Below are 22,030 nucleotides of genomic sequence, written 5' to 3'. Positions count from 1 at the left end.
CCAAACCTTATTTGTCAGGTGTTCTGGCACTAACAAAGGATATGTTTGTCGACATGGTTGTTTACGTTTACGGTTTGAGGACATGTTGTGTATCGAAAAAAGAAATCTATGTCTTTGTAGTGTGCTGCCCGGACCGACTGGTTGTGCCACACCTGGGTTTGAGGAAAGCATTGTGAAAGGGGTGAAACAGAGAAATATGCCTTTGCATCAAATGACTCACCGTGCTATTCTAACTGACTTGTTGTGTAACCCGGATGGCACAGTTTGGTTTCACCTGACTCGAATAGGTTTCCTTGAACTAAAATTAGTTTCCGCGTTTGTTTGTGTAGCTATGAAACCAACTGGATAATGTTGGTAAAAATGGAACTATTCATTGTTAAAAAAAATTATTTGTTTAAAAAGTGAATGCTGGCAAACAATTAACCATCGAGTGTTTTGCTTTCGAAGGCCTTAAAAGTTTTAATCTTTAAATGACTCATCATCTACTACTCCTTCGCACAAAATAGGACGCTTTGAAACAAACAGAAACGCTTTTTAAACAGGAAATCGAGAACAAAGAGGCGAAAGTGCCACAATGGTCACGTCACGTATAATCCCATGACGTGTGGCGGAGAATAAATTATAAAAATTAGCATTGAAGCAACTTAACCGGTTAAGAAAAGCTACCTATTGTGCTCTCAGTGTTTGCTGGGCGCTGAAGATAAATTTCCTTCTCTTACTTGCTTCGTTTTGCAGAAACAAATTTGAGTCAACTGAACAAAAAAGGCTGTTTCTTACTGAGTACATTGGACTGAAAGAGTAGTGTAACCAAACTTGACTTTTCTGAATTGATGTCAAGAAGCATGTGCAGTTGTTTGTTGCAAACACGCTTTTTGTAGCGCTTTGGCGATTTTGCAAGATATATTTAACTTTCTTATTGTGTTTTTAATTAGCGACTTAACAATGCTTGTTTTCCTTAGCTTAAACGCTGTTCAGCGGCGATGCTTTAAACGTATTTGCATCATTTGAAGTGGTAAGGGAATATTTTTCTACTCCATCAGTATATAAGTGTTTATTTTTTGATGTTTTGGTGCAGTTTTCATCAGCTTTGCAGCAACTTATTGCCTCCGACTTCCCACTTCAAACAGATCAGGGTACTTGATACACGCGACTGGTTATGCTAGGCACCATTGCAACTGGAATTTGGATTACAATATTCCCAACCGAACTAATCTTATGCTGATGTTTAAGGTTTTGCAATCCGACACTGTTGGACATACGGCAAACCATTACAGTTTTTATACACCGGATAACCCAGGTATGTATCTGCTACATAATCTTGCCAACAAAACAGAATATCTATTGTGTTATTGTCGTAGGTAGGAAATGGTGGAAATCGGGTCCTTTCTGTCGTATTTATGTAAAGTCTGGTTCCAGCTTGGCGAAATGCAAACCTGGAGATGAGAGACAAGACTTGTGTGAAAATGTCATACAAGAATCTGTGATGTGGCCTCCCGTGATCAAAACAGACTTTGCGCTATTTTCTGCTGTAATGGCGTTTGATTTCATTGACTGCGAGGCGAAAATGTCGAATGTTGATCGTAATATCGGTAAGTTTGTTTCAGTGGACGACGTAGGAATGTTTTTCACCCTTCGTCCGTGTGAGTGTACTAGCAAACGTTTCACTGACTTCTCGAGAGATCGACTGCTCTTGTACTTAACTTGCGTCGGGATACGTTTCTTATTATCGCTTAAATCCTTCTATCTGTAACTTTTTGTGCGTCACTAAATTTCATCTGTTCTGCTGTTTTTTTCCTGCACCTTTTAAATTTGTTTCCTTCTTATATTAGTGCGTCGCTATGAAGTGACATTATTTTACGATTATTGAAATCGTTATCCATACTTATTTAGAACATCCCCATTTTAACTTATTTTACCTTTTAATAAATTGGATTGTTTAATGATGCACATATTTAGCTATATGCATGTAATTAAACTCCTTTAAATTATTTTATTTTATAGATGTTTTTGCTGCAAGTACACTTTTGCAAAATTCCAGTAACCCAGCCCAGACAACAACTACGGCAGGAACACCGTCACTTTTCGACAGCACAACTTGTGACAAAGGTCTTACCAATTTGTTTTTCTGCATGTGTTCTTAAATTGAACTACTTTTGGTTACAAATGCTAGTTTGATTAAAAGTATTTCAAAATTTAATTCACTTATGTTCTAAAGAGGAGATGATATTATAATGTATCTACGGGTTGTATTTGCTTAACTTAGATAGCAACCTATTTTTAATCAGCGAAAGTCTAAATCTACAAATTACAACAAATTACCATCAAGCAAATTTTGCGTTTTAGGTTTTTCTACAACTGACACCATCGTTATTGCAACAGCTACTGCTGTGTTTGCGATATTTTGTATCCTTCTCATCATACTATTGTGGCGAAACAGACAAAACAAAAATAGATCCAGGTTTGGTAATAGTTTGTGTTGTTTTACTACTTGATGTCGTACTCATATGAGTGTTGTTTTAGAAATTCAGACTCCGTCCAATTACCGACAAGGAATAGTACAAAGCAAAATAAACAGCATCCTTTTCAGCACAGCAATGGTGAAAACCAGGAAACCCCATCCAGTTTTCAATCGCCTCCGTTACAATACAGTAAAAGCGATATTTATTCTGGAGCCAATATTGCAGTTAATTTCTTCTGTGTTTTGTAGACTATGCCACTGTGGAGTTTCCATCAGGACACGACAACGTTGATTATCTTGCCCCAATACAACAACCTACACCGGAGTACATGGATTTTAATAAACTGCCTTAGAATTAAACAAACCATTTAATGCAATATCGCGGTTATAACAGAACATTGCAACCTCGGAACTCATATGTGATTCGTGTTGTATTTTGTGATATAATTCCATTTATGTACAAATATTATCATACAGCAAGCACTGTAAACAATATGAACACCCTTAAAGTTTTCAATGCTAAGTTTGTTGTGATTAACTGTCATGAGTAATCGGTTTAAACTGCGCTGCTTATGTATCGCGTACTATGTTTTTTTGATGAGGAATTTAATTCATTTTTCACGGCTTATTTTATTTTGCTTTGACCTACGATCGAAAAATGTAGCTTTTGTTCGAGCGATACAATATAGCAAAATGGCGTACATAGCAGGTATGTCACACCCATTAATCTGGAACAATTACCAGCTTTCGTATTGGAAGGTTTATTTTTCGCACAAAGATAAAAGTTTGTCGGTTAATACATACATGCATGTATATTTCTTGCAAAAACAGTGGATTTTTGAAAATACACTCAATAAAACAAGCATTTCTCGAAAACTTACTATGCAATTGTATTATACCATGCTTTAAGCCTGATTAACTTCAAAATTGTCCAAATTTCGGGCACTTGGACGAATGATAAAGTTCGTTGTTGGCCATTCCATTCAGTTGATCAGATCTGGCTCGCTTTTTTAACTGAAACACTGTAACCGACTTATGGAGAATCACTATGTGGTGCCCAGTTTTGCTGCTTGCCGCAAATTTGTATTTCCTTAAAATCATTAGGAAAATCATTGCAAGATGTACCAAGAAGTGTTTATTTTGAAGGTGTTTTGGGGGACCGAAACGGTCCCCTCAAATTTCTCCAGCGGTTTCCCAAAATTTGAACTTGCAACTACAACTAAGTTACAGTTTGTGGTATTTAAATGAAACACTTGCGGATCTCTTAAAACTAAAAAAACTACTTAGCGGTCACCCAAACCAAACCTTAAAAAAAACCTGGTACCAAGTACTCACGAAAACTTCTTTATTAAGTATAAATCATCCTATATTGCTAGAACTGAGACTAATAAAATTGATAACGTTATAAAACCTTAATCATTATTATTTACTGTTTTTCACCAGTTTGGATGAAATATGTATTAAGCAAACTTTCGTTAAAATATGTGTTTAGCAAGCACACACACACACACACACACGCACGCACGCACGCACGCACGCACGCAGGCACGCACGCACGCACGCACGCACGCACGCACGCACGCACGCACGCACGCACTCACTCACGCACTCACTCACTCACTCACACACACACACACACACACACACACACACACACACACAAAGTCCTAATCCCTTTGAAGACTCATCATCTATGCTTCTTTGACAAAATACGACGTTTTGAAACAAACAGAAACGCTTTTCAAACAGGGCGAAAAGTCTCACAATGGTCACGTCACGTAATAACAAAGTAACCTATTGTGCTCTCACTATTTGCTGGCTGCTGTAGAGAAGTTTTCTTCTTTTACTTGCTTAGTTCGGCAGAAACAAAGTTAGTCTACTGAACAAAAAGGCTGTTTCTTACTTAGTACATATAGGACGAAAAGAGTAGTGTAAACAAACTTGACTTTTCTGATTTAATGTCAATAAGCATGTTAAGTTGTTTGTTACAAACTCGCTTTTTACAGCATTTTGACGACTTCGTAAGATTTGACTTTCCTATTCTGTTTTAAGTTAGCGATTTGACAATGTTTGTTCAGCAAGGTTTTAAACATATTGGCATCATTTCAAGTGGTAAGGAAATAGTTTTCTGCTCCATCTGTATTTAAGTGTTTATTTTTAAATATTTTGTTTTAGTTTTCATCAGCTTTGCATCAAGTTATTGCCTCCGACTTCCCACTTCAAACAGCTCAGGGTACTTGATACACGCAACTGGATATAATGGGCAACTTTGCAACTGGGAATTTGATTCCAATCCGCCGAACCGAATAAATATTTTGATGCTTTTTAAGGTTTTGCAATCTGACACTGTTGGACTTTGGGGAAACCATTACAATTTCTACACACCGGATAACCCAGGTTTTTATCTGTTACTTTATCTTGCTAACCATAACGGAAATCTGTTATTTTTTTATCGTAGATAGGAAGTGGTGGCAGAAAGGTTCATTCTGTCGCACTTATGCATAGTATGGTTCCAGCTTGAAGAACTGCAAACCTAGAGATAAGAGACCAGACTTGTGTGAAAATGTCATACAAGAATCTGTGAGCTGGCCTCCTGTGGTCAAAACTGACTTTGCGCTATATTCTGCTGTGATGTCGTTTGATTTTGTAGACTGTGAGGCGAACGTATCAAATGTTGATCGTTATATTGGTAAGGTGGTTTCAGTGGATGACGTTGGTTAGTTTTTAGCTACGAGCCGCCTGTCCCAAATTTTTTTATTAAAAACTTCGGTCTGGTATATAAAGTTTAAGCACAAAACCGTGACTGTTTATTTGGAACGGACAACTGGATTTTAATTTAACACTTCGCCTAGTTTAGTGGTAAAATATTTGCACTGATACGTTTGTTTTATTTAAGTGTTGGTAACATCGAACACATCAACGCATAACAACTCAGCTGCTGAAAGATGGATAAACTCAACGGAGAAAACCCAAACGACGACAACAATGACAGGAACACCGGCAGTTTCTGGTGACTCATGCAAATGGTGTTACTGTAACTTGTTTCACGAGGCAAAACTTAAAAAGATTATTTGATTATCACTAGGTCTAATCGCGCCACAGCCGTCTGTATTTCTATGGATTTCTGTGGTTCTTGCTGTTTTACTGATGTTGACATCTACAGTTGTTGTGTACTTGTTGGTCAAAATAAGGTAATCTATGAAGAAGGCTAACACAACTTTCATGAGATAAAATGCAGTGTAATGAAATTAGAATTTATTGATGCTTATCTTCACATATTTTGAAAAAGTCATTCTAATTTTGTGTCATGCAGAAAAAAAGACAGATCTCCCAAAACTGAAGACAAATCGCAGGATAAAGAAATTGTGGTAAACAAACTTTACCACTCCAATAATTCAACGTTCGAAACGGAGACTGTGTACAATACTTTGTTCAACCGATAATCATCTGACAAATTCAGAAAGCACGAATTCTTGTTTCCTTTTGTGTAACTCGTTCTTGGAACACACTTCGCACAGAAACTGTAGACGTTTAGCGGATGCCCAACGTAAAAACATTTATTTTGTAATGTTTAGCGGATGCCCAACGTAAAAACATTTATGTTGTAATATTTTTTTAGACATTCTACTTTTTTGTGCTATTGGTTGTTACATTTGTGCTATTATAAGATGTTTGTTTAAAGATAAGATAAGTGTAATAAACAAACTGGATTAGAATTTTAACTTTTATCTGGTAAAGACCAGATTAATTCTTTTTTGTCTACATTTACACTCTTGTGAAATAGTAAAATAGTATTAATATTAATGGGGTATGTGGTATGCAAGTTGCTCAATTGTATTCAACATTATAACTAAGACTAAAATACAACGGGATGAAATGTTACGTTGAATACACTCAGTTTGAATAAATATTCCAACGCCTATGGAACACAGTATGGCTTAACTGAAAAAAATAGACGGAACTGACGCAAAGTGTTAAGTGTCTGTGTCCCAAACAATAACCGGTCATATAACGTTTAACCCGATAATAATCCATGGCTACTATTAAAATTTGCATTGACATAGCCTTTGCAATCTGCGGGCATACAAAATACAATGTTTATAGCCCATAAATCGAAGAATTTTACAATGTTTGCTTTTACACTGTGGCGCATTTTTATTTAGTGATGTTGTTTTTCCGTCTGCATGGTGTTGCACAATTGTAAAGTTGTTGTTTAGACCATAAAAGTCAAATTTTTTAACATGTAAAACGTATGTACAGAATGTACTTACCACATAGCACCAACATCAGTGTTACAACCATTGACATTTTTAACACTACTGCTGTGTAAACCAAAATTCTATGCTGCTTAAACCAAAATACTATGTTCTGTAAACCAAGACACGCGTCGCATACTTTTGCTACAAGATTTCAGTTTATTTATTGATTTGTTTTTTGAATTAAACCCCCCGCTTGAGGCACATGCACGTATTTTTACTTTCCCCATTGATATCTCAACCAAACCTTATTTGTCAGGTGTTCTGGCACTAACAAAAGATATGTTTGTCGACATGGTTGTTTACGTTTACGGTTTGAGGACATGTTGTGTATCGAAAAAAGAAATCTATGTCTTTGTAGTGTGCTGCCCGGACCGACTGGTTGTGCCACACCTGGGTTTGAGGAAAGCATTGTGAAAGGGGTGAAACAGAGAAATATGCCTTTGCATCAAATGACTCACCGTGCTATTCTAACTGACTTGTTGTGTAACCCGGATGGCACAGTTTGGTTTCACCTGACTCGAATGGGTTTCCTTGAACTAAAATTAGTTTCCGCGTTTGTTTGTGTAGCTATGAAACCAACTGGATAATGTTGGTAAAAATGGAACTATTCATTGTTAAAAAAAATTATTTGTTTGAAAAGTGAATGCTGGCAAACAATTAACCATCGAGTGTTTTGCTTTCGAAGGCCTTAAAAGTTTTAATCTTTAAATGACTCATCATCTACTACTCCTTCGCACAAAATAAGACGCTTTGAAACAAACAGAAACGCTTTTTAAACAGGAAATCGAGAACAAAGAGGCGAAAGTGCCACAATGGTCACGTCACGTATAATCCCATGACGTGTGGCGGAGAATAAATTATAAAAATTAGCATTGAAGCAACTTAACCGGTTAAGAAAAGCTACCTAATGTGCTCTCAGTGTTTGCTGGGCGCTGAAGATAAATTTCCTTCTCTTACTTGCTTCGTTTTGCAGAAACAAATTTGAGTCAACTGAACAAAAAAGGCTGTTTCTTACTGAGTACATTGGACTGAAAGAGTAGTGTAACCAAACTTGACTTTTCTGATTTGATGTCAAGAAGCATGTGCAGTTGTTTGTTGCAAACTCGTTTTTTGTAGCACTTTGGCGACTTTGCAACATATGTTTAACTTTCTTATTGTGTTTTCAATTAGCGACTTAACAATGTTTGTTTTCCTTACGTTAAACCCTGTTCAGCGTTCCATTAAACATATTTGCATCATTTCAAGTGGTAAGGGAATATTTTTCTACTCCATCAGTATTTAAGATTGCGTCTAAGTATAATTATTTTTAAATATTTTGTTGTAGTTTTCATCAGCTTTGCTGCAAGTTATTGCCTCCGACTTTCTACTTCAAACAGCTCAGGGTACTTGATACACGCGACTGGATATACTAGGCACCATTGCATTTGGAATTTTGATTACAATATTCCCAACCGAACTAATCTTATGCTGATATTTAAGGTTTTGCAATCCGACACTGTTGGACATACGGCAAACCATTACAATTTTTATACACCGGATAACCCAGGTATGTATCTGCTACATGGTCTTGCCAACAATACAGAATATCTATTGTGTTATTGTCGTAGGTGGGAAGTGGTGGCAAAAGGGTCCTTTCTGTCGTATTTATGTAAAGTCTGGTTCCAGCTTGACGAACTGCAAACCTGGAGATAAAAGACAAGACTTGTGTGAAAATGTCATACAAGAATCTGTGATGTGGCCTCCAGTGATCAAAACTGACTTTGCTCTATTTTCGGCTGCGATGTCGTTTGATTTCATTGACTGTGAGGGAAACGTGTCGAATGTTGTTCCTGATATAGGTAAGTTTGTTCAGTGGACACCGTTTGCATGCTTTTAGGAGATAAAAATTTGTTAATTTTTAAACACAAAACTAAGTTATAAATTATTATTATCCCGGCCGATTTAGCGGTTAAACTTGTGACTGTTTTGTATTCCAGTTGAAGTGAACTCCACAACAACGCACAATAATTCAACACCTGAAAAACGGATAAACTCAACGGAGAAAACCCAAACCATGACAACAATAACAGAAACGCCGCCAGTTTCTGGTGAATCATGCATATAATGTTAATGTTACTTTTTCATGTGGTAAAAAGCAGTAAAAACGAAATACCGTTTGTTTATCAGCAGGTCAAACCGCCACACAGCCGTCGGTATTTTTGTGGGTTTCTGTGTTTCTTGCTGTTTTGCTGATTGTTTCATCTGCAGTCGTAGTATACTTACTGGTCCAAAAAAGGTAATCAGTCAACAACAACTTTCCTAGGATAAGAAATTACATACAGTTAATAAAATAAGACAATTTTGATACCTATTTTCAAACGTCTGAAAAAAGTAATTCTAATTTTGTGTCATGCAGAAAAAAGGACGGATCTTTCCACACCGAAGACAAATCGCCTACAAAACAGCAGGATAAAGAAATTGTGGTGAACGAACTGTACCACTCAAATAATCCAACCTATGAAAAGGAGATTGCTAACAATGATTTGTACAACCCAATAATCATGTGACAAATTTAGAAAGCACGAATTCTTGTTTTCTTTTGTGTTACTCGTTCTGGAAAAAAAACCTCGGATGCCCAACGTAAAAATATCTATTTAGCAATATTTTTTAAAGATATTCTACTCTTTTGTGCTATTGATTGTTACATTTGTGCTATTGTAGGAAGCGTTTGTATGTTGAAGGCCAGATTAAATCATGTATGTCTAGTTTTAGCTGTTTTGTGAAATAGTATATGTCCTGAAAAGTCGTATTACTGAGCAATATGTAATGTGCAAGTTGTTAAATTGTTTTCAAAATTTTAACGAAGACCAAAATGAAACGGGATGTAATGTTACCTATGGAACACATTTACTTTTCTGTGGAATGATAAACTGATTCAAACATTTGTACAAACAGAAAGGCATAACTAAGCTTAGACGGAACTAACGTACTGCGTTGCATGTCCCAAACACAAATGGGACATATAACGCAGGGTTTGGCAACCTTTTTTGCACTGCGGACCGTTTCTGAAATAAATGTTTTTGTCGCGGACCGGTCTTCAAAAAAACACAAATATTTAGTAATAAAAACGCTTAAATTAGTTTATCATCCTTGGGATACATGGGCAAAATGTTGAAAAACATTAAACCTGAAATAGTATACGGCCCGGTAATGAACTCTTCGCGGACCGGTATCGGGCCGCGGACCGGCGGTTGCCGACCACTGATATAACGTTTAACCGGATAATCCATAGCTATTATTAAAATTACTTTGACAAAGCGTTTGTGATCTGCAGGCATAAAGCATCTTACAGTGTGTTTACAGTGTTTTTTTCTTCATACATGTTTTTGGGCGATTTACGGAGTTAATTTGTATTGACGATTTCAGTCATTGCGATGTCAAAAGTGGCAAACGTAACATGTATAGTTACTTTTGTTTAATTTGAGGTAATTTTAGGTAAAATTCGTTGTGCGTTGTAGTCAGTAAGAGAATTTCAGCCACATTTTCTGATTAATGAATCGAACCAAATTGTTCACTGCACGTTAATTATTTATTTTCCTTGTTCTTGTAAGTCTCCACATTAACTGTGTTAGCTTTAAAGATGAGTTGGATCAAGTTTTGTCTAATGTTAGCTTAACTAACTTAATTGATACTGCAGGCACTTCAGAGAGTGATATTGCGTCAATTGGTTCAGAAGAATGTCGAGTATTATGCGTTCACAATACTGTCCAAAAGTTTGTCAAAACGGTTTGCATCTTCGTATGTGGTAAGAAGTTTAGTTTTCATGCGTTGAAATAGAAAAGTTGACTATTTTAAAATTTGCATCAAATTTATTCAGTATTCTTCGGCTTGGCAACGAGTTATTGCCTTCAACTTCCAACTTCAAACAGTTCAGGATTCATGGTACATGCTGCTGGATATTGTGGGCATTATTGCTCATGGAGGTTTAATTACAGTCAACCAAACCGAACAAATCTTATGATGATTTTCAAGGTTGTGAAATCTGACACGGTGGGATATGTTGATAATCATTACAACTTTTGGTTACCAGACAGACCAAGTAAGTTTTTGAACAACTTTTAGCAGAAAAGTAAACAACAAATTAATTCTATCATACATTTTCAGGTCATAAGTTCTATCAGAAGGCTCCTTGGTGTCTCATTTACGTTAAAGAAGGTTCAAATATGACCAACTGCAAAGTTGGAGATAGCAGATGATAGCTATGTAGAAATAACATGCAAGGTGCTTTAAGCTGGCCACCCGAAATTACCACCTGGTTTAAACTTTTCTCAGCTGTGATGTCTTATCAGTTTATTGACTGCGAATCAAATACTTTAATAGAAGCATCTCAAAACGCAGGTAATTAAAATCATTAATAAATGAATTTGAATCACGAGAAGAATAAAACAAATATTTTGCCGGGATTTTCAGTGGTTGTTTCGTCCAATATATCTCGACGTAACAATGGAACACTTGCTGGGCGGAAAAACTTTACTCTAAAATACACCACTACAATGACAGGAACAACGTCAGTTTATGACGACGTGTCAAACTATAAAGGTATTGTGATAATTTCATTAACATGGAATCTCTATTCATTGAACACTCTTGCAGGGAAATGTATAATCCTTATTTGCACACTCGTGATATTACTTTACTGTAGAAACAATAAAGTCGCAATTACGAATTATAAAATACTTTGCGCATTTTCCATCTTCTTGCTTTTAGAACAAGTTACCTATGCATTGTATAACACTCAACGTGCCTGTACAGCGTGAAATCACTTGCAGTGAATAAAAATAACTTGTTGACAGGTCAAACCACCGAGGAAGCCTCACTATTTATATGGGTCGTCTTGGTGCTTGCAGTGTTGCTTCTCTTTGCATGTTGTGTCATCTTGGTTTTGCTTTTCAAAATCAGGTAAATATTTGACACAATGAAACACCCTCAAATATAACGCCCTAAACCTGACAAAAAACAGCGTAACCTATTGCAGCACATTGCTTCTACAGAAAACTTGTTTTACTAAAAGCTAAAGTGTAGAGGTTTAATACAATATAAGCTAGAGTTGTTATAATATCAACAGAATCTGGTTGTATTAGTATGAAGTATCAACTTTTCTGTATTGCTTACACAGGAAATTGAAAACAACAAAGAGTTTTTCCGACACGTTAACAGCAAACACTTCGGAACCGCAGTGTAGGGAAATTGTGGTCAACGAACTTTACCAGTCTACCAATCCATCATTTGAAAAGGAAGTTGTATACAATGCCTTGTACAAAACATGATGGTATTTTAAGCCAAGGTTATGTTTGATTGAAGCTTAATTCAATTGTACACAAGCATTTTGTGCGTTTTCGTCAATGTGTGAACTGTGTGGAGATTTACAATGCCTGTATTTTTAATTACGTCAAACTTTACGCTATACACTTCAACTGAGAAACACGGTTTGAACGGGAAACTTTGAGTGTTTTGCAACTAAGATGATGTTACGCACCAAATCGCTTATATCACGTTTTAACACTGTGACGTATGAACGACAATAAATTTGCATTCATTAAACTTCGGTGAAAAATGCTCTAGATTTCGCTGCAGTACTTCCAGTGATTATACTGATAAGCAGTTTGCATTTACTCGCGAGGGTTAGGTAAGCAACAAATAAAAGTTAAATCTTCGCAATTTTTCCGGTTTGTCAACAAGAACTTGAAAAATGTGTAAAAAGAATTTATAATGCAATATAGTTTTGCTAATCGCCGGTTAGGCAATCTCAGAAAATTGAAGGTTGAAAAAGTTATACATATGCAAGTGAAAAAAGTTTGTACACCATACCACAAGATACTTATTTAAACGTAATACTTCATTCTGGTTAGTATTGTTTGACTACATGTTTTTGATGATCACTGCTTTATTTTCTAGTGCACAGCTAACCAATGTTAGGTAAAACCGCTTTAAACACTGTCCAGCATTTTGCTGTGACGATTTGCGTCATTGCAAGTGGTAAGTTATTATTTGCATAACATTTCGTTGAATAGTTAAATCCTCTCTACTTCAAACTTGTATTTTAAGTTTCGTTCAGTCCCACATCAAGTTATTGCATCCGACTCCCCACTTCAAACACTTCCGGATATTTTTCACATGCTTCCGATTTTTCAACAGTGCAATGCAATTGGGTTTTTGATTACAATCCTCCGAACCGAACAAATCTGATGATGGTGTTTAAGGTTTTAACATCCACAAGTGTAGGATCCATTAGTAATCATTACAACTTCTATACACCAGATAACCCAGGTATGTCTTTATCATCTAAAGTACCTTGCAAAATACAAAAAAATTCTCGACTTAGGCAGGAAATGGTGGCTATCGGGTCCTTTCTGTCGCATTTTTGCGAAGTCTGGTTCCAATTTGACGCACTGCAAACCTGGAGATACCAAACCAGAATTGTGTAAAAATGTCATACAAGAATCTGTGATGTGGCCTCCCATAATTACAACCGATTTTATACTATATTCTGCTGTGATGTCGTACCAGTTTATTGATTGTGAAGCAATAGAAAAACAAACACAAATCAGCACAACGCCTAACCCAGGTACAATTATCATTTGAACAGCAAGAATCAAAGCATTATAGCTGAAAATTGTCATTTGTTGATAACTATAACCGTAAACAAAATTGTAATTAATTTCGAAATAAATAATAGCTTTAAAGACTGTGATAAATAACAATGTAAAAAAAAACAATTGTGTTGTCCATTGATGTTAAAAACATATTATTTGCAGCTTTGGAGTCAAGCACATCTCAGTACGATAGGCAAACGAGTAGTGGTTTAATAAACAACTCGATCCAGGCAACAACAATGTCAGGAAAAACGCCATCTCCCGGTGGCACAGCTTGTGCTTCAGGTATTGACACTCTGTTTAGTTTCAATCAAAACAATGCTTGCTTTTGCTAGTAAATTTCAGACTGAAAATTGCTGTGTTGATAAAGCAAATTACAAACACTTTGATTCTTGCCATGTTTTCCTTATATGTATACATTACAAAACAGGTATTACAGTTATTAGGACGCGGTGGGGTGTATTTTTTTGAACCCAGAGCAGATCCAGATCAAGTTTTTTTATGTCTGTACATGATTTAGGCGAGCCGGTTCATTCGGCCAAGTTCCTGCCCAACACGATGCGCGCTTTTTTTTCGTCACGGAGTTCGAACCCAGGACAATCTACATGTGAAGTCACTTTACAGGGACGGCATCTAGCGTAACAATAAAAACATACATTAAAGTTAACACTAGTCCACAATACTGACAATGACAAACATGTGTTTTAACTTAATTTTTACCAAGTTTTATACATCAACCACAAACTAACACAAACCTTACACTGATACTAGTTACTGATTATTGCAGGTCTTTCCACAACTGATAACATCGTTATAGCATCAGCTGCTGGTGTTCTTGCAGTATTTTGTTTACTGCTCATCCTACTGTTGTGGCGAAACTACAAAAACAAAAGCAAAACACGGTTAGCTATTTGTAGAAGTTTAAATAAAAACATTTCTAAATTGCACATATAAATCCCCAATGATTTGCAAAGTTTTCAACCTTAGTTCAAAACCAGAAATATGTACAGAAACGACTCCATGATTTCACTTTCGACGCAAAACGAACATCTACAAGATCAACCACCTCCTAAACAAGCTTACACAAATTTTCCACCAGCACCGCCGAATCACGGTAAAGTAATGTTTATTATTTGACGGTGTTAAAAGTGTTGATTAGTTTCATGTTTTGTAGATTCTGTGGATGTGAATGCAGTTTCAAAACGTAACGACGACGGTTATGTTGTTCCAATCCAACGAACTGATCCAGTTTTCGAAGATGTAAATGGAATTTATCGTAATTGAAGTGTTTACGTCATCAAAAAGTTTTCTCACATTTGAAAGTTAAACGAAATAATCCAATTTCTCAACCACGCATTTATAAAACTATTTGTTTCTTAGTTTCTATTTTTCAGACTCAGTTCAATAGACATTAAAGACGCATACATAAGCCTACTTATACAACTGACGATTTACGCTAACATATGAATATTTGAGTTTGTACATTGTGTTGACTACTCTTGTTGATCCTATTTTGTTTCCTTTTTCAATACCTGCTGTGACGACTTACATTTATTACAAAAATAAAATCACAATTCCTATTCAATAGATTTACAATAGAGAAGAGTGAATGACATCAAATCCTTCAAATGTAACTGGAAAAAATCGTTCTTAATAGCATCGCAATAGATAACGTCATCGTATTTTGTTTATAACTAATGCAATCATTGTTACAACCAAACTAAATACGTTTGACTACTGGTTCTCAACCTTTCATAGATCGGACCCGCCTTCAAGTCACCTTTTATGACCTGTGGTCCCTTAAATTATCCCTTAGAACCCGGTGCATCCCCTGTTCACCAACAAATGCAAAAGAAAAACTCACTTAAATTATAGTCCAGATATGCTATGGCCATGAAATTAAGTAAAGTGCCAAATCGAAAAAAATGATAACAGCAAATCACCTTTAGTTACAGAATCACTGAGGTAAGTAAACAGTTTGGCCATAAATTCAGCTTCAAGCAAATCGAATAAAGTAAATAAGTAACGGTACTCCTTGGTTCCAATGTGGACAAAGATCGTGTGGGATAATGTCGAATAAATCAGTCAATGTTCATCTACTCGTAATCAATTTGAATTAAAAATTTGCAACCCACCCCTTAAGAAAATGGGATATCCCACAATGAGAAAATTGCTGAATGTCTTGTGGCATACGAGCAAAGCTTTTTATAGCATTCTACCAATACATTATATGAAAAGAAATTTGTGTACAATGCCGTGTGAAGCGTGTTAGCTTGTTGCAATAACCTACTCCACGAAATTTCCAATGGTTGCTTGTTAGAAGCACGTTTCAATTGCACACGAGCTTTTGCGTAGGTCGGTCATTGTGTTTAATTTGTGATATTTTGAAAGACAAGTTGCTTTCATAACATAATTACGCAAAGTTTAACGCCGTACGTTTCAACTGAGAAACCCGGCTTAAACGGGAAACTTTAGGTGTTTTGCAACTAAGTAGATCTTACGCACTAAATCGCTCAAATCACGTTTTAACACTGTGACGTATGAACGACAATAAATTTGCATGTACGGTGTTTCGGTAAAAAATTAGCCCACAGTACATCCAATGGTTATGTAGCAAAGTAGTTTACATTTAGTTGTGAGGGTTTGAAACAGAACAAATGGTAGAAGGCAATTGGTTTGGGTTTACTTTTTCAAGTCATCAGATTTATGGAAGTGCGTAACAAGAAAGCGATATCATTTTACAACTAAACGTCAGTTGCATTGGTGGGAAAGTGTAACATTTCGTTATAAGGCAGTCACAGGTTTGTACATAAGACCACCACATCATTTATTAGACATAAGTTTTCTCCTCACTCGTTTTACTAACATTCAAACTTGCAGGTATTTATTCTTTGTGCACGGCTAAACAATGTTGCGAAAAGGCGGTTTAAACACTCTTAGGCATTCTGTTGTAACGATTTGCGTCATTACATTCGGTAAGTCATGATTTTATTGCATATATTGCATAACAAATCGTTTAATCTGTTCAAAACTTTACTTTGTTATGTCGGCGACTTAGTTTCTTTCGGCTTTGCATCAAGTTATTGCATTCAACTTCCAACTTCGAACAGTCAGGACATTTAGTACATGCTGCCGATTATTCAGGAGAGGAATGTAATTGGGAATTTGATTACAATCCTACAAACCGAACAAATCTTCTGATGATGTTTAAGGTTTCAAAATCTGGCACTGTTGGATTTGGTGCACATCATTACAACTTTTACACACCGGATAATCCAGGTAAGTCATAAAACACGTGACTGATTCTGAAACCTTAAACACGTGGAATACAAAAAAAGTTGATTAATTTCTCGACTTAGGCAGAAAATGGTGGCAATCGGGTTCTTTCTGTCGTATTTATTTGAAGTCTGGTTCCAATGTGACGAACTGCAAACCTGGAGATAAGAGACCAGACTTGTGTGAAAATATTATACAAGAATCTGTAATGTGGCCTCCCATGATCAAAACCGAATTTGCACAATATTCTGCTGTGATGTCATACCAGTTTATTGATTGTGAAGCAAATGGCAAAGAAAATACAACCAGCACAACGGCTAACCCAGGTACTATATTTATTTGAACAGCAAGATTCAAAGCATTATAGCTAAAAACTGTGCTGTGTTGAACACTAAGACTGAAAACGAAATTGTTTGGTATTAAAAAAAATTGCTGCTTGTTGTGGTAAAAAAAGATTTAGTTACAATAGAATTAAATCTTTTTCCCCATATATGTTGTATAAATATAAAACAATCGTACCAGAACATAAGCTGCTAACAGTACACACTGTTTGGACCTATAAGATTTCATCAGAGCAGCTGGTGACGATAGCGTATGATATTGTATAGCATATTTCATTCCAATTGCAGTTTTGGAGACAAGCACATCTCAGTACGATAAGCAAACGAGTAGTGGTTTGCTAAACACCACGAACCTATTTCAGGCAACAACAATGTCAGGAAAAACGTCATCTTACGGCAGCACAGCTTGCATTTCAGGTACTGACACTCTATTGGTTTCAAGCCGAAAAAGATTTGTTTTGCGGAAAAGAGTTGATAAAGCAAGTTACATACACTTAAAATGTTGCAACATTTCCCTGGTAAGCATACGCTACAAACAGATGTTACAAATGCTGGGAAGTTAGTGTCATGAACTCACCGACCGTGTTTTTGTTGGTTTTTTTTCACGGGGTTCGAACCCAGGTTACTCTCAGGGACGAATCCCGATCAGTTTTTTTGTGTCTGTATTTGGGTCAGGCGCGCTGGACCATTTGGCCAAGTTTCCCTGTGCGCTACAGCAATTGTCGTCATAACACAGGGACGACATCTAGCGCAATAGTAAATACATAAATTACAGTTACCACAAAGACATTATTTCAGGTTTTTCCACAACTAATACCATCGTTATAGCAATAGCTGCTGCTGTGCTGGCAGTATTTTGTCTGCTGCTCATCATATTATTGTGGCGAAACTGGAAAAACAAACATAAAGCAAGGTTTGTAGTTGATTTTCGTCCTAGTTAATTTGAAAGCTTTCTTAAATACACGCTTTAAACCTCCGAGGAATTGTCAAGTTTTGACCTTAGTTTAAAAGCATAACTACGCTTAGAATTGGCTCCATGATATCACTTTCGACACAAAACAATCAACTACAATATCAACAACCTCCGAAACAAGTTTACACAAATTTTCCACCAGCAACACCAAAGCAGAGTAAAAGTAAGTTAATATTTATCCTTTAATTATGTCAAGATAGATAATGAGTTTTATGTTTTGTAGATTCTGTTAATGTGGATGTAGTTTCGAAACCCGACGACGACGGTTATCTTGTTCCAATCAAACAACCTGTTCCACTTTACGAAGATTTGAATGGAATTAATCGAAATTGAAGAACTATGGAAGTACTGCATGAATATCGAAGAATTGAAGATTTTCTCTGCAAAGCCGAGTTCAAACAAATAACTCAATTTCTCGAAACCGGATTTTAAAAACTCATTGTTTTTTTCTGTTTCAGTATAATTAATACAAGCATACCAAAACCTACTCCTGCAATTAAGAAGCTACACTAAAATCATATTATCTCAGAGTTTCCTATTGTTTCTGTTGCTAACGTTATCACGTTACAAAATCTCATCGATTGAATGGTAGAAAAAATGACACAAAAACATTAAACTGTTTATTATCAACTCTATTTTTAAAACAACAATTTTATTGTAAACGAATGCAATCATTGTTTTGACCAACTATTTTAAATGCATTAAGCAAACATCGATTTGCCGATCCTGAAAGGTAGATTTAAATTGTGTTGACTGTGAATTATCGAACTGACAATTCACTATTACTAGAAGGTGACAGTGCAGAATAATCAGCGAAATTTAGGTTTTTCTGGCAACTATTCAAAGCAACTTGGTAGGTAGGCACGAAAAGTCAAATTTGTTAAAATACAAAGTACACATGCATATCACGCTTTTTAAATGAGATCCTAAGCACTATGTTTAAAATGTTTTTTAACACATAAATCGTAAGCACCCAAAAAGTCCCTGAACACGCCATCACCAAACACTTCGCAACCGCCGAGTAGGGAAATTGTGGTCAACGAACCTTACCAGTCTACCGATCCATCATCTGAAAAGGAAGTTGTGTACAATGCCGTGTATAAGGCATATTAGCCTATTACAATAACCTACTCCAACCATATGAACAACCCTGCTTGTTTGAAGCACTTTTAAATTGTACATTTGTTCGTCATGGTATTAACTTCTGCACTACTTGCGATTGCTAAGGATGACTTGCACTTCCCTAGACGGTTACAGTGTTTACACTTCCAATCCAAACACATAATTGACGAAACACTTTAGATTTGGGTATATTCAAATCCTCGTTAGACGAAAAGTTTGTCGCGTTTGGATTAAGGAACTGGAGGTTTCAGCCGCGGGAGTTATTTTTGTTTTGTTTTTATCCACAGTTTGTTAAGGGGTTAAACTTCTAGCATCCTTTACAATCCACATTTTCTTGGTTCTTTATTATTCTGACTGTAATGTGAAGGTAAGTAATATATTTGCTATAAGCCAGAAATTTCTGAACGATTGATGTTGGTTGATAAGCTGCAAATTGTTCTTTCCAAAACTGCATATACTAGAATGGGTCTAGCTTGTTTTTACCCGATCAGACTCAAATCATTTCGCAGAATCAGGGCTTATAACGGAAACTGTAAACGTTTTGAACTGACACCACCTTGTGCACCAAATCGTTCACGACACGTTTTAACACAATGACGTACGAACGGTAATCAACTTGCACCCAAGGAACCTTGGTGTACAAGTGATTAACATTGTCTAGTGAGGGTTGGCAAAGAACAGATTGAGGATAGGTCTCTGCGATTTTATGCGGGGGTATGTCTCTCGATTCACCAAGGTCACAAAGTTTGAATTTACAATTCAACTTCATTCCAGTCTCTGAAAAATAAGTCGATTACACGTACTGTTTCTTTAAAGTTGTTTTTGTCATTCCTTGGAGGGTTAGACGCTTGTAAGAATATATATATATCTAGTGCACTGAAAAAATGATGTCACCCAAATCCGTTTTAAACACTGTTCAGATGTTTGCTGTGACTATTTGCATTACTACAAGTGGTAAGTCATACTTATTTAGCATTCCAAATCGTTGTTTTATATTTTAAACTTTTTTTCTTTATATTTGTGTTTCAGTTTCATTTGGCCTTGCATCGGGTTATTGCATCCAACTTCCAACCTCGAACAGTTCAGGATATTTCGTCCATGCTTCCGATATTTTAACAGAGCAATGCAACTGGGTTTTTGATTACAATCCTCCCAACAGAACCAATCTTATGATGGTGTTTAGGGTTTTGCAATCGGGCACTGTTGGTTTGTTTAATCTTAAGTATGACTTTTATACACCAGATAATCCAGGTACATAGCAGATAAATTAGGTACCTTAGGTCGGCATAAAAACATTATGACTATTTTCTCATCATAGGCAGAAAGTGGTGGCTGAAAGGTTCATTCTGTCGTATTTATGTAAAGTCTGGTTCCAGCTTGAAGAACTGCAAACCTGGAGATAAGAGACCAGACTTGTGTGAAAATGTCATACAAGAATCTGTGATGTGGCCTCCCATATTAAAAACCAGCTTTGCAGCTTTCTCTGCTGTGATGTCATACCAGTTTATTGATTGTGAAGCAAATGTGACTGAGAAGAGAACCAGCACGGCGTTGACCCTGGGTGAGATATTTATTTTAACAAGAGGCAAAGCATTGCTGTGTATTAAGATTTGTTTGTTTTTTCGTCTTTTATCTTCGGTAGGCGTGCAACGCCCGAATGCGTCATGCGCCTGTTTTATCGCAAGTCCGTTAAATCCGTTTTTGTTTGATTTTTTTTCAATTTAATTCAGTCCAACCCGTCGGATACTACTAGGCAGGAGCAATGCAGCTCGCGACCACGATCAGAAACCACAACTTTGTGAACACAAGGCGGTTGCGCCAACCATCTTGGCGACTTGCGCGATAATTATCATTAAACAAACTGTAAATTATTTGGGTTTTATGAATGAGTGGTAAATGAAAAACGACTTAGTCAGAATAAGATTCGGACTGCTAATTGATTGTCTTAATTGATCTTGTTTTAACATATTTTGTTCGTGCAGATATCTTGATACCAAACACATCCAACATCACCAACTCAGTGCAAACAGGAACAACGTCACTTCCTGGTAGCGCAGCTTGCGTCTCAGGTATTGGCACTCTATTTTCGGACTTGAATCATTGTGATAACTGCTGTGTTGATAAAGCAAGTTACAAACACTATGGTTGCTACATTTTTCTGATACTAATACTTTGTAACCAAACGCATATTAAAATAACAAATTAGCTTACGTCAACAACAGTGTAGACGACAAATAATGCTATAACATAGTTTTTTTTACATTATTATCGTTGAAAAATCATATGAATTAACCATAGATTAACACAAATATCACACTGTCATTTCCACAGTTATTAATAGTTTCAGGTCTTTCTACGACTGATACCATCGTTATAGCATCAGCTGCTGCTGTGTTTGCCGTATTTTGTTTACTGCTCATCATACTATTGTGTCGAAACAAGATCAAATCCAGGTTTGTTGTCATAATGTTACTAGCAAGTAAACAAAACCTCTCCGTATATTGAGTGGGACAAGTTGTTTTTTATGTGGGAGATTTTATACGCATTACAAGTGAAACGTTTTTCTAAAACAAACAGTTTAAACCCCTCAAGTGTTTGGAAAGTAGTGACCCAGCTTTAAAACAATCATTTTTTTCAGTAACGGCTCGATGATCTCACTAACGACACAAAACGATCAACTACAAGATCAACAAAATCCAAGCTTTCATCCAGATCAACATGGTAAAAGTGCTGTTTATTGTTTCCAGGTTTTAACAGTGATGGGTTTTATGTTTTGTAGAATATGTCGATGTGGTCGTTGCTGCAAAACCCAACGACGACGGATATCTTGTTCCAATCCAACGATCTGCTCCACTTTACGAAGATTTAAATGGATTGTCTCGTAATTGAAGTGTTATATTGGCCCCAGAGTTTGCTAAGCCGAGTACAAACAAAACAACAAAATTTCTCAAGATCGTATTTTACGCCTG

General features: G+C 36.3%; 1 protein-coding gene across 1 annotated transcript; it reads left to right on the top strand.

The window, feature by feature from the left end:
- Positions 1–7,891: 7,891 nt before the first annotated feature.
- Positions 7,892–9,855, top strand: LOC145236862 (uncharacterized). The gene is made up of 6 exons (XM_080099688.1): positions 7,892–7,964; positions 8,042–8,263; positions 8,325–8,555; positions 8,694–8,804; positions 8,884–8,992; positions 9,113–9,855. Exons 1-6 carry the CDS (start codon positions 7,898–7,900, stop codon positions 9,261–9,263), a joined length of 891 nt encoding a protein of 296 aa, XP_079955814.1. The 5' UTR covers positions 7,892–7,897; the 3' UTR covers positions 9,264–9,855.
- The last annotated feature ends 12,175 nt before the right edge of the window (positions 9,856–22,030 follow it).

Source organism: Phallusia mammillata, chromosome 1 (assembly GCF_965637545.1).
Source record: "Phallusia mammillata chromosome 1, kaPhaMamm4.hap1.1, whole genome shotgun sequence".
In the NCBI taxonomy this organism is placed as follows: Eukaryota; Metazoa; Chordata; class Ascidiacea; order Phlebobranchia; family Ascidiidae; genus Phallusia; species Phallusia mammillata.
This window is presented reverse-complemented; position numbering and strand designations above follow the sequence as displayed.